The 12,523-nt window shown below is 45.2% G+C and overlaps 1 protein-coding gene across 5 annotated transcripts in view; it reads left to right on the plus strand.

Moving 5' to 3' along the window:
• The window catches only part of DENND2B (DENN domain containing 2B), a 1,727,973-nt gene that overhangs the window by 1,019,040 nt on the left and 696,410 nt on the right, over positions 1–12,523 (plus strand). For all 5 annotated transcript variants that reach the window (XM_069623705.1, XM_069623704.1, XM_069623706.1 and 2 more), the window contains one exon: positions 8,103–8,239. In XM_069623705.1, coding sequence (XP_069479806.1) covers positions 8,103–8,239 — 137 coding nt within the window. The remainder of the gene's footprint in view (positions 1–8,102; positions 8,240–12,523) is intronic.

Below are 12,523 nucleotides of genomic sequence, written 5' to 3' on the forward strand. Positions count from 1 at the left end.
CCCCATAGTGCAGGCGCATCAACCCTTCCTGAGGATTTAGGTCATGGGTCTTCATTTCCAATACAAAGTGCTGCCATTCGGCCTTAACTCAGCGCCCAGGGTCTTCATAAGCCTCATAAATGCGGTTGTGGGTATGCTCCGGTCAGAAGGCCATCATATATACCCATACCTCGACGACTGGCTAGTCCGAGCAGTTTCTCTGGAGCAAGTCAGGTATTCAGTCACCAGGCTCGTATCCACACTCTATGAACTGGGGTTCTCATTCAACTTCCAGAAGTCGCACCTACAACCGACGCAAACCCTGGTATTCTTGGGTCTTCAGTGGGACACGCAGAGGCACATAGATGCCACCTTTCTCCTTGTGGGGAACACTATCAAGGCCGCTGTGGGTCACTTTCTCAACATGGAAGTAACCACAGCATGGTGGTACCAGCACCTATTGGGTGTCATGGCATTATGTCTCCTGGCGGTCCCCTACACCAGGCTATGGATGAGGAGGCTGCAGATAATTTTTTTGGCATTTTGGGTCCAGGAATCGGGAGATCAGGCAGCGCTGATCACCATACCAGCTCATCTTCACAAAGATCTGGAGTGGTGGAGGCAGGAGCCAAACCTCTGGGTGGGCAAGCCCTTCAGACCGCCCCTTGTGGACCACACTATTACAACAGACTCCTCCCTCCAGATGTGGGGAGGCCACCCTGAGAGGGCATGCTTTACATAGTCTATGGCCAGGGGAGGACCGGCAGAGCCATATCAACTGGTTGGAAATTATGGCTTTCTGGCTCACGCTCAGGGCGTTTCTCCCCATCATCAAGGCAGTGTGGTGTGCATTCAGACGGACAACTCTACCTGTGTATTACCTAAATAAGCAGGGGAGCACCAGATTGCCTCCCCTGTGCAAGCTGGCAATAGCAATCTGGGAGTGGGCCATTGCATAATAAGTCTGGCTTTCAGCAGTACACCTTCCAGGAGAGTCGAATTTGGAGGCTGACAACCTCAGCCGGCTAGGCTTGGACAACTACGAGTGGCGGCTGAACAAGAGGGTACTTAGACATTTTCAGCAGGTGGGGGCACCCCAGCATTTTGTGACAGAGAGCAACCAGACGTGCCTGCGGTTCGCCTCCTGGGGTGGACTTTGCCATGGCTCCATGGGGGACGTGCTACAAATCCGATGGAATGGAATGTGGGACTACGCATTCCCCCGACCTCTCTTCTCCACAAAGTCCTGAGCAAGGTCAGGGAAGCCCATCAACTGCGTCTCATCTTGATAGCTCCCCAGTGGCCAGCCAGGCCATGGTTCTTGGACCTGCTAACATCGTCGGATCCACCTCTGGTGCCCCTCCATCTCGGACCAGACCCTCTCCTGGTACAGCAGGGGTTAACAGTGATCCACCCCTCCTGGAGAAACTAGCCCTAGCTGCTTGGTTCCTGAGTAGGTAACGCTTCAACATCTCCAGTTGTCCTGGGTCAATCCAGAAATCATCCAAGGAGCCAAGAGTCAGGCTACATGGAAACAGTACAAAAGCAAATGGACCAGATTATGTTTCCGGACCAAGGAAAATGGAGCGGACTCTCTGACATGCATGCTAGACCAGGTGCCATTATTCTCTGCTTATTTAACTAGATCAGGGGTCCAGGTGGACATGTGCCGGACATATTTTCGTGCCTTGAAACACTTGTGTATAGGCGCGTTATAAATATCATATTATATCTGACAGCCATAGGCACATACAGGAACTCGGACAAGCCTCCATTCTCTTCATCCAACCCGGTGGTCAAAAGACATCTAGTGGGGCTAACAAGAGTATACCCCCGATCAAGAACCTGCACCCAGCCTGGAACCTTAATGTGGTACTCAGCGCTCTGGCGTACTCACCTTTTGAGCCCATGGCTACAGTAGACATCAAGTTAGTCACTCTCAAGACAGCACTCCTGGTGGGCCTCACTTCGGCTTGCAGAGTCAGCAAGATCCAGGTTCTAGTGGCCATAAAGCCCTACACTGTATTTCATCGGGACATGGTGGTGTTTCGCACTCATCGTAGGTTCCTCCCAAAGATTGTCTCATCTTTCCATCTCAACAAGGAGATTGTGCTTCCCCCTTTCTCCCCTAACCCGGTGTAGGAGGTGGAAAAGGTCCTCCGCTGCCTGGACGTCAGACGAGCTTTACATTTCTTCCTGTCAAGGACTAAAGACTTCCGCAAATCAGACGCTTTATTTGTCACCTTCAGAGGATCAAAACCAGGCAAGCAAGCGTCTAAGACATCTTTAGCCAGATGGATGGTTGCGGCCATTTACAAGGCTTACAGGACACAGCACAAGGAGGTCCCAAGGGACTTGCACACTCACGCAATCAGGGCTAAGGCAGCAGCGGTCACGTTTCAATGCCATGTTCCATGGCTGCTGATTAGCAGGGCAGCCACCTGGCCCATCCAATCGGCCTTCTGCAGTCATTATTGCTTGGATACCAGCGCTCGGGCTGACGGTGCCTTTGGGCAGGCGGTTCTGCGTAACCTGTTTGCACAGAGCCCACAATCACTCTCCTCCCCAGGGCATTCTAGTCAGGGGTAATCACCCATGCAGGATGGAGAAAAGGGGACGGGACGTAGGAGTAATTAAGTGTTACTCACTGGAGTGACTAATGTACTCCTAATCCTTAGTCTCCTTTCCTCCATACGTCCCACTATCCTTCCCCCAAAAATAAGAGCAGGGTTGTTAAATGTTCTAATACAGCCAACACTTCAAAGGGGACTGAGGTGTGGCGCCGGTGGGTTGGGTTAAGGGAGTGCACGCTCCTGAGGCCATGCCCTTGTGCACGATTAACTTTAAAGGGAACGTGTTATGTTTCTGGTGAAAAAGGTTCTGTTCCTGTCCCTAGCGAAGAACGCCCATGTAGGATGGAGGAAAGGGAGAGCAACAATTGTGAAAGAAGTCAATTTCGTGGATGGTGAGTCCTTTTCGTCATATTGTCTAAGTGGCAATCCCACTTCAACATGTTAGGTGTGACTGGCTATTTAAGATGTCTTTATTTTCCTATGGAAAGAAATGTCACTTATTGCTGCTATCTTATATGTTGTATTGGCTTTGTATAGTTACGTATCACTGGATTTTACGGTCTCATTTATGTCCTTGAAAACTAATTTTATCCTTTTACTAATTGGGGATGTTATATTGTACTTACGAGGGACGGATGTTATTGATGAATTTTCTCTTTTCTTTTTTAACATAAAGTTTAATGTTTTGTAAAGGTTGAAGTTTCTTTGACCAAATACAAATAAAAAATAAAAAAAATAGAATTTGACTTCTAAGATTATTCTTGGAAATTCAGGCCTTAAAGGTAACGCTTTTCTAGGAGAACTATTTAATTTACTGTGGTTAGAACGGACTTCGATCATTCATGCCTCTCTTGTTGTTTGAGAAGTCTGTTCGTCCAGCGTTTCAGTCAGCAGCAATTGAGAGGAGCAAGAGAGAAGACACCCCAAAAATCATTTGAGGTTGTGAAGCACCACGCCTGCTATGGCAGCTTTCCTTCTGTACATCAATTGAAGATTCTGCAATTCTGGATGAACAATCCCCCATGATGCAATGCAAGATGGGACACGGTGTGGGCTCTCATGCTATGAAAGGAGGCCACCACCCTTTGGTTATTTTCCATAAGGGAGCATGTCTACTTCTTAGTGACCCATCTGGTGGGGAAGGAGAACTTTATATGCCTTGATCAGGCGGGAAGTAATTTGCACAAGTTGGTGCTGGAACAGGTGGTGACAGGGTCCATTTTGATCGTGTGGGGTTGTCCCCGGGTCAATTTGTTCCCCTCCAATCAAAAGCAAAGATGTTCCCTGCTCTGCTCCAGGACGTTTCACCCATAGGGTCTCTGGTGGATGGCCTGGTTGGGACTTACAGTATTACTCGAAATGATCATTAAAAAAGCCGAATGTGCAATTACTGCGCATTCGGCTCGGCAAAATAAAATCGAAGGCCATAATGGTGAACATGGGGGGTGGAGGTGTCCCCTGCTCCCTGTGTTCAGCATTATGGGTCTGGAGGTCTGCGGTGGTGTCCCCAGCTTCCATGACATTGGAAGTGGGGGACTATAAAGAAAATGAAAGAAAAAAAGAAAAAGGGACCCTGCAGACCAGCTCCATCCCACGTTTTTGGGAGGGAACTGAAGCCGCGGGGGTACAGGAGAGTCAGCGGCACACTTTTATGAGTGCCGCCGAAAAAGGCAAGTGGAGAGGTAGGGCAATGGGGGATGGTGGATTTTGCAATTCGATCTTTTCGGATTCCCAATATCCCGATGCGCAGTAATCACCTAAAATCCGGGAATCGCTACTTCGGTCTTGCACATGCCTTTCTGATGGAGCCTCTGATTCTTCTAGTCCTGCGGCAATTGACACTGTTAAGATCGACGGCCATCCTCGTGACTGAGCATTGGATGAGAAGGACTTAGTGCTCAGGGTCCCTAGACATTAAAATCTGTGCTTCATATAGGCTCGATGTTGGGTTGGATCTTTCATCCCAACCCGACCAGCCCGCCCCTTCATACATGACAATGGTTAGGATGTGGTTTTAGGATTGGCACGTCTCTGAACATTTCGTTGATGTTGTGTTGTTGGCAAATAGGCCTTCCAACCAGGGTGTTAATGCCCCTAGGGGGAAAGCATTTTCCAGTTAGTGCTGTGGAAAGTTTGGGACTAGGTCGGGAATGGGATTGGGATGCCTGACATCAGTTTTTGAGTTTTTTAGAGTCCCTTTTCCACCCCTCTTCTCATCCTTTTTTGTTTCAATCATTTTTAATAGGCAAAGGGTGGTTATGCTGGTGTTCATGCCAGCTGAAGCCGCCTTGCTTTAGTTGTAACACTCAGAATAGACTGAATTGTGTGATTTCTGTTTCTTGTCTAATAGTGCTATTATGAAGATTACTTTCAGGCTTTCTGATTTTAAATACATTCGTGCAACCTTAATACTGCAACATTGCAATTGGGGAAGCCTCTGCTTTCAGAACCTGTTATGCCAGGCATTTCCGTGCATTTCCTCACTAAATCGTCGTGCCCACCCCTATTTTCCCCCTGCTAATGCTTGCATTAGCCCCCAATGAAAAGCACTGGTGTCATTTAAAATTCTCGAATTACAGCGCAATGCAAAAGATTGTTTCCAGTGGAATGAACAACCTGATATTTTGACACGTGCCTCCTGCGTGCTAATTATCCATACAAAATTCCACTTTCACTCTAGCACGAGGCCACTTATCGTGCAATTCTAGTAGCGCAGTGATCACATATTGAAATGCGCTTGCTATTTAAACTGTCTCTTAAATACATCACTGTATTATCGGTGGCTCTGTGTGAAAGTGTCACTATCGAGGAATAATTATGAAATTGTCTACACATAGCCATTGCTCCTGTCGGTTTAATATTTTGAAGCCTTTTATCATTGTTCAATGTAGGATGACACTATAAACAAGCCCTGACGAAACACCACTTCTAGCCTGAAAAATGTTGGCTTATCAGTTTCAAACGTATGGCTTCAGTTACTTAAATACGTGTGATTAAGTTATCAATTAATTAATCATCAATGCATGCATTACATGTCAGTCAATTCTCATGAGTATTTCCATTTTTGAGAGAACAGCGTTGAGTGAAAGGCTTCTGCACCAGTTATTGAAAGGATCTTGCAAAAAACTGCTTGCAAAAAACTGAACAGCTGTTCATTTACTCATCCCATTGTTACCTTGGCAAAACAACGAAAGGTGTCAGGTGGAGCTACAAGGTCCCCACAGCAGAGCAGTTTCTACCACTTACAAACGGTTCCTATGTTTGAAAGTCAACATAACCTTGTCATGTCCCTCCTCTTGTGGGGCAGTCACCATATTGAACAATCTCCCTGTTGTTAGAAGTGGGTCCATCTTTCCCTCCCTAACCTGGGCTCTCTGCTGACAACTCTGGGTCTACTCTCTCCGTGTCCTTGCAAGTGCACCCTTAATTCTCTATCCTTCTATTTGCATTAATGTTATTGTATCCCATTACTTTACCCCCTTCTTGTACAACGCTCCAGTGCTCCACAGCTACATTTCTCGCTATAGGAAGCACAGCACAGAATGCCATGCAAAACAAACATACAATACAAATCCTCCCCACAGCGACAGGGCTTCTCGCCTACCTTCTGAAGGGATGTCTTTCTCACCTCCCTCACTTATGCACCCCCTGGTGGCAACCTAATATATGATATGGCTGGGGATTCAATGTGTGAGTGTGGAGTGCCTCAAATAATTTTTTTATAAAGGTGATGTCTAACTGGGCCTGTTTGAACCACTTCAGCTAGCTTTTGACAAAATGGAATATACTTATTTATTTATAAGAAAGAATTGCAAATGATGGTTATGATTAGGGTTGGACGAAATTGTTAAATTCAGTTCCGCCAGCCGCAGAAGCGAAATCTGCAAGATTTCGATTAGTTTCACTGCAGTCCACCGTTTCGTCACCCTTGCATATCGAAAAAAACAACGCAAAGTTTCTCGTGCCGTCTCACGAACCAAAATGATCCGCACAAAGTTTCTTGTGCAGATGCGCGAACCTAGCTCGGATTGAAAAGAGCTGCACAGAGTTTCTCGTGCCACAGCGCAAACCTAGTACCAATCAAAAAGAGCAGCACAAAGTTTCTCGTGCTGCTACGTGAAACTAGTACGGATCTAAAATCACTCCGCGGAACTAGCACAGATCGTGGAAAACTGTGCAAGGTTTCTCGTGTCGCTGCACAAAACTTCCACATATTGAAAAAGGCCCATACGAAGTTTCTCGTGCTGCTGCACAAACTAGTGTGGATAGAAAAAAGACATGCACAACGTTTCTCGCGTCTCTGCGCAAGCCTTTCGCGAATCGAAAAACCACCCAAAGGTGCACAAGCCTTTCAAAAATAGAAAAACCAGGCAAAGTTTCTCATGGCACTGTGTGAAACTAGCCTGGTTCGGAAACACCTGCACAAAGTTTTTCGTGTTGGCGCACAGAGCGGGCACGGATTGAAAAAAAAGACCTGTGCAAAGTTTCTCACCGCGCTGCATGAAACTAACATGGGAAGGAAACACCACACTCAGTCCCAAACCACACAAAACCGGGTGAAATTTCAGTGGTGGTGGAACCATAATGCTGATTTCGCAGAACGGGGGAAACGGGTTCCACTGCGGATTCCGCACATTTCGCTTCATGGGTGAACATTTCGCTCAACCGCCTAATTAGGAGGAGTTTGTGGAATTGCCTTAAATACTCTTTTTAATCAAAACATCAAGAACTCTTTTTTTTTTTTCAAAATGTTTCATGTCCATGTTTTAATTAAAATACAATATTCTGCCAACTTTCCACTCAATGCTTAGTGCCCATTAGCAGACTAGATTTTGTTAAATGAGCTGTGCTTGATTCTGACTAAGCTAGAGTTTTGCTTTCAAAAAAAGCTTGGTATCGATTATTTGGAAAATCAGGCTTTTGGAGCATGACCTAAGCACAGCCTGACATACCAGGCATTGGGCCTCATTACACGGAAGGCGGTAAGGGTTAACGCTCGCCGGTAATGGTACCGGTGACCGTTAACCCTTACCGCCTTACTACAAGGTCCCTTTGCGGATTGGTTCTTTAACGCCTGCTTTTTAGTAGGCATTAAAAACCAACCCGCAAAGGGACCAGGGTGCTAATTACGGTACCACAATTTGCGGTACCGTAATTAGCACCTTCCCCATTCCCATTATGCCCTATGGGGCAAAAATGGGGAAGGGAAATGGGGGAAGGGGGAATTACCGCCCCGCCAACCTTGGAATAGGGCCGTAATTCCCCTTTCCTCCAAGGCGGTGCCGGTATTTTACCGGCATGGACCAAGGTGCTAATAGCACCTTGGTCCACCGCCTACCGTGTAATGAGGCCCATTGTCTTTCTCACATAAAAAGCGACAACTGACACGCCTTGAAATCTTGTGTTTTTTTTTACTTTTAATATATTAGCCTGAATCTCCATTATGTTATGATTCATGTTTAATGTGCCTTCAAAGCTAAGAACCTCCTCAGCAGTCCGACAACAAGCTTCAAGCATTCCATCTTGACGTGCTGTTTTTTTCCCTTGCAGAAAGTCCCTGGAGTTTGAGGATGCTTCCAGCGTTCAGTCATTGAGCCCGCCCTCCCCAACTGAGAATGGCACTGACAAGCAGCACCGGCCGGGGTCCAAGAGCACTTTAGAGGAGAACACGTATGAAGACATTGTAGGTAAGGATGTTCTCCAATAGATGACATCCTAACATGGCGCAAAGTCTGGACGCCGTTCTGGTGAACGCTTGCCACATGGGTGGGTGTCCTTGGCTGTTGAAAGTTATGCCAAGTTAAGTTCAGTGTATACCATTCTTTATTTGTGATTTGTTAAGTACTTAATTTGTGGTCATCCATCACTACCAGTCTGCAGTACTTTGAGAAATCATGATCGGGCCTTAAAATAGCTGCCCCTTTAGAGTTCACTTAAACTTCTGTCTTTGCTGGTTGCGTCTCAGACATCCTGGCATTTTCTCCAAGTCCTGGGACCAAGTGATGGGAACTATTTTATACCATAGAAGGATTTCTGCAACCTCTGAATGCTCTGTGTATAATGACTCAAGGAGCTTACACGTCATTTGAAAATGTAGGCACAGTTTATAGTTATTCAGTACAGTAAATGTTGTGCCATACATTATCTTTGCTGACACCCAAGTGTTTTTACTTGGAAAGTGACTGGCCAAGATATTGACAGATTTGTAGCCTGTCTGGTTGGTGGTGGATGTTTTTACAAAACATCTTGACTGGCTCCCTGAAAAAAGAAAGAAACGGAGCAGGAGAATCTTTTGATAACTTGGACCTCCCTGTTGAATGCGCCACACGTGGTCAGGTTCTGCTCACTGTCCTGTGGCATATCCTACAGCACAGAGACCGAGTGGCTAGGAGCCGCTAGCGCTGCACAGCCTCTGTGGCATTATGGAGACAGCTTTTTTCTTTTACATCTGGGAGGGCTGGGTTGGGAATGATTTCCAACATAAGATATGTTTATTGCTAAAGCTAAGGTTCCTTGGTCTTTTTGATACCTAATTGGGAAGTTGCATCACAAGGTGGGCGCTCGACTATCTTTCTCAATACTCAAACGGGAAGTATCGTACAAGCTTGTTCTCCCCTTTAAAAAAAAAAAAAAACGAAGTCGGGGGCTGGCTGTTGACGTTGGGGATATTCGGAGCCAAAACGTGTTATCTGCGTCTTGACTGTCTTCTGTTATGCATTGGTCGGCGTGAATGCGTGTGGTCTACCTGCGAGCGTTACAACCCTGTGTTACCCTTGCTGGCTTCCCTCGTGCGTTTTGTTTCCTTGACCCCCAGTGCTCTCTCTTTTCCTGCTGGCCCCTCTTGTCCCCTTTTCGCCGCCCTGCAGTGAGTTACTTTGCATACGTGCCAACGTATAAATAATCAATAACATAGAAATTAAATTAAAATTCTGTGGTTTTATTTTTGCAATCGAACTATTGGTTTCAAGACCCATCAGATATTATTGTGTAGTCAAGGCACAACACAACCTTGGCCTTCATCCTCTGTGTACATTATCCCAGTAAGAGGCGTACTGTATGAACTTGGCCTACAGCCCATAGACTCAATATATGTAAGAGTAGGATTCCCAGTGTACTCCAAGTTGATGATACAAAAACTCTTGAAAATAGGAGTGGTGTGGGTGTGCAGGCGCCATAAGACCCCAGGTCACCAGCAGGCAACGTGCGTCCAGTGCTGGACTTTCATTTTGCAAACCATATCCTCTGGTAAATCAAATTGATTCATAGTATGTGAACCAAGACTGCAAGTCCCAGAATGCAGTGATCAATCAGAGCCCAGTACTAGAAACGTGGTCTCACTGGTGGCATGCCATTTCTTGGCATCCCCGCCTCCCAATATAGCTATTGCCGGAGGAATATCCCTAGCTCCTGGTGTGGTAAAGTTGCACTGTACTCGGAGCAAATGGGCTCGAGCGACAGCCCAAATGCATAATTCACAGTTTACACGCAGGAGGTCTTGGTTCAGGCCTCATAGGGCGCTTTTATTGGAAACAGATTGTTTGGTCAGCTGTCACAATGTGTTTTATGGACTCAACCACCCTTTTATTTATGCAGGTTTTGGCCTGAGCTCAAAACGGTTCAGAAAGCGCCTACGTGTTAAGAGGAAGAATGGATTGGAGCACAGTACTCTCTTGGGGCTGCACAGTTTGCTTTGGCTTCCAGAGGTTTCTGTGCTGATAATGCAGCGGCCAGTGTTCGGGCAGCTTCACAGATGTCCCTGTAGGTTTGGTTTGCATGTCACTGCTAAGTGATATTTCACCAAGAAAAAGATACCGAAGCTTTTTCTGCACGTGGTAGGGCCCACTCCCCTAATTGTGGCACTGATATCAAGCATATATGGGATAATAATGTACAATGATATATGGTTCATATTGCTGTAACTAAGTGCAACCTTCCAATTACTTCTGTATTTTATATTCCAAAAAATGGAACGATATCATGAGCCTAGACATTGACAGTTGAAATGTGCTATAAATATGTATGCGGCACATAAACACCCAATGGTACTAACCTCACTGATCTAGTACTGTACTTGTATAGTGATTGGCTATGTCAGTCATATGCAGATGTCTACTTTTATTATGATATTTTAGAATAAACTTTGTTTTAACAGTCTTGTTGTGAGTGTGACCATACATTGCTAATGGAAACATCCTTTAGCATACTGTAGGCTGTGCCGACATTACCCGGGCGTCTAAGGGAGAGGTAGCCTCGACTCAATCTGTCCTATATTTGCCTAGAAATGATGGTACAGATGCCGCAATTCACTTTTTGTTCACTCTGGACCTAACACAGTTGTTTGGCCATGTCAATTGCCTGGGCGTAGTCATTGGATGCAACTTACGCATGCATTTGTCTAGCGTTTCAGTTCTGCCCAAAACGTTGTGAACGTGAGGTATTGCATATGGAGACATGTGCTCAGCATATTCCAAAGCCGCATTTAGTAATTGCATACGAAACCTGCCGTAAAAACTGTGTGCTAATAGTGCACGCGTGCCAACATGTGACACATGATTAAGACTGCTGCACTTTTTCAAAGCAATTCAAACAAACACTCTTTCGGTGGATAATGTTATAAACCACTTACCAAAAGGACATCCCTTCATTCAACTACGCCGTCTAGACCAAGGTTAATATGTCAGGCGCTAACTTGGTAGGTATATCTCCAATGTATATTTTTTTGTATAGCTTATCAATGTATTGGCCAGTCAACATTACCTTTCAACATATGCATCAAGAAGCTACATCACATGTGATGCCTCAACATTTTTATTTTTTTTATTTTTTTTATTTTGTAACTTAGTTCCGAAAAGAAAATCAAACTTTTTGTCACAACTAACACAACTACCATATTTCTACCCACGCTTCTTAATTAACGCCCCAACCTCCACCATGAAGTTATCAGCTAGGGAATTATGTTTTTTGAGCAATCTAACATGATGTTGTCCATAAAATGTATAACTCCACAAGTCAATTGCTGATTTACACTGGAAATCAAGTAGGTCCACCACTCCTCCATGTTGTCCTTCTTGGGCGCATATTTCCCGATGTGTAGCGTGCGTAAGGTAGAGATTGCTGTGCAGCCAATCACCAAATGTTTCACGGACTCAACAGCGTGGTTACAGAAGCACCATAGATTATCTGTTGTTTTACTATCTCGCTTCAGAGTCAATATCTCTTTAGTTTTGTAGAGGTTCAATCGCAATCTGAGGAATTGATCCCGATGGTAACGTGAGGGAAATTTGGACAGATATTTTGGAAGGACACCAATTTCGTGTAAAGACTGTCCAAAATCACAAGATGTTTTCATTTTCATACGTTTTCCCTCGTTAACAATCCAATTCCATTGGCGAATCCGCTTTTTTGCAATTTGTGGCATGTGTAACACTTGTTCCAAAGGTACATCTGCTTCCTTTAGTATCTTTAATAGTTTCTCCTCCCTGATTCTAAGAAGATCATTCAAGATGTATATTGGTTTCACTTTTAGAATCTCATAAGGTTTCACCGTAGGGTCAATTCGCATCGTGCTCAAAGTTGTTATAGATTTCCACAAGACTGCACCATATAATGATTCTATACTTAGCTCGTGACGAATGGCGATCATTGATACACTTTGGGGGAGTTTCAGCACTTTACGCCAGAACATTTCTTCCAATTGATCCCAAAATTGTGCATTGATGTTCCATCCAGCATCGCTGCCAAAGGTTATTGCAGGGACTACTTTTTGCAGATAGAATGTTAATACTGAAGACAATGTAAATTTGCCAAATTTAGCATGCAGCTTGGCTCCTTGTAAGGCAAGCATCTGCATTCTTGACAGCAAGTCTTGCTTCCAGCTCCATTCCCGTATTGAAGTATTGAAAATGACTCCTAGATAGCATATTCTATCAGTTTGTTGCAAGGGTTTATTGTTTACCTTCCAGGTAAAGCTC

Source organism: Ambystoma mexicanum, chromosome 11, assembly GCF_040938575.1.
Source record: "Ambystoma mexicanum isolate Mex_15411 chromosome 11, UKY_AmexF1_1, whole genome shotgun sequence".
Classification (NCBI taxonomy): domain Eukaryota; kingdom Metazoa; phylum Chordata; class Amphibia; order Caudata; family Ambystomatidae; genus Ambystoma; species Ambystoma mexicanum.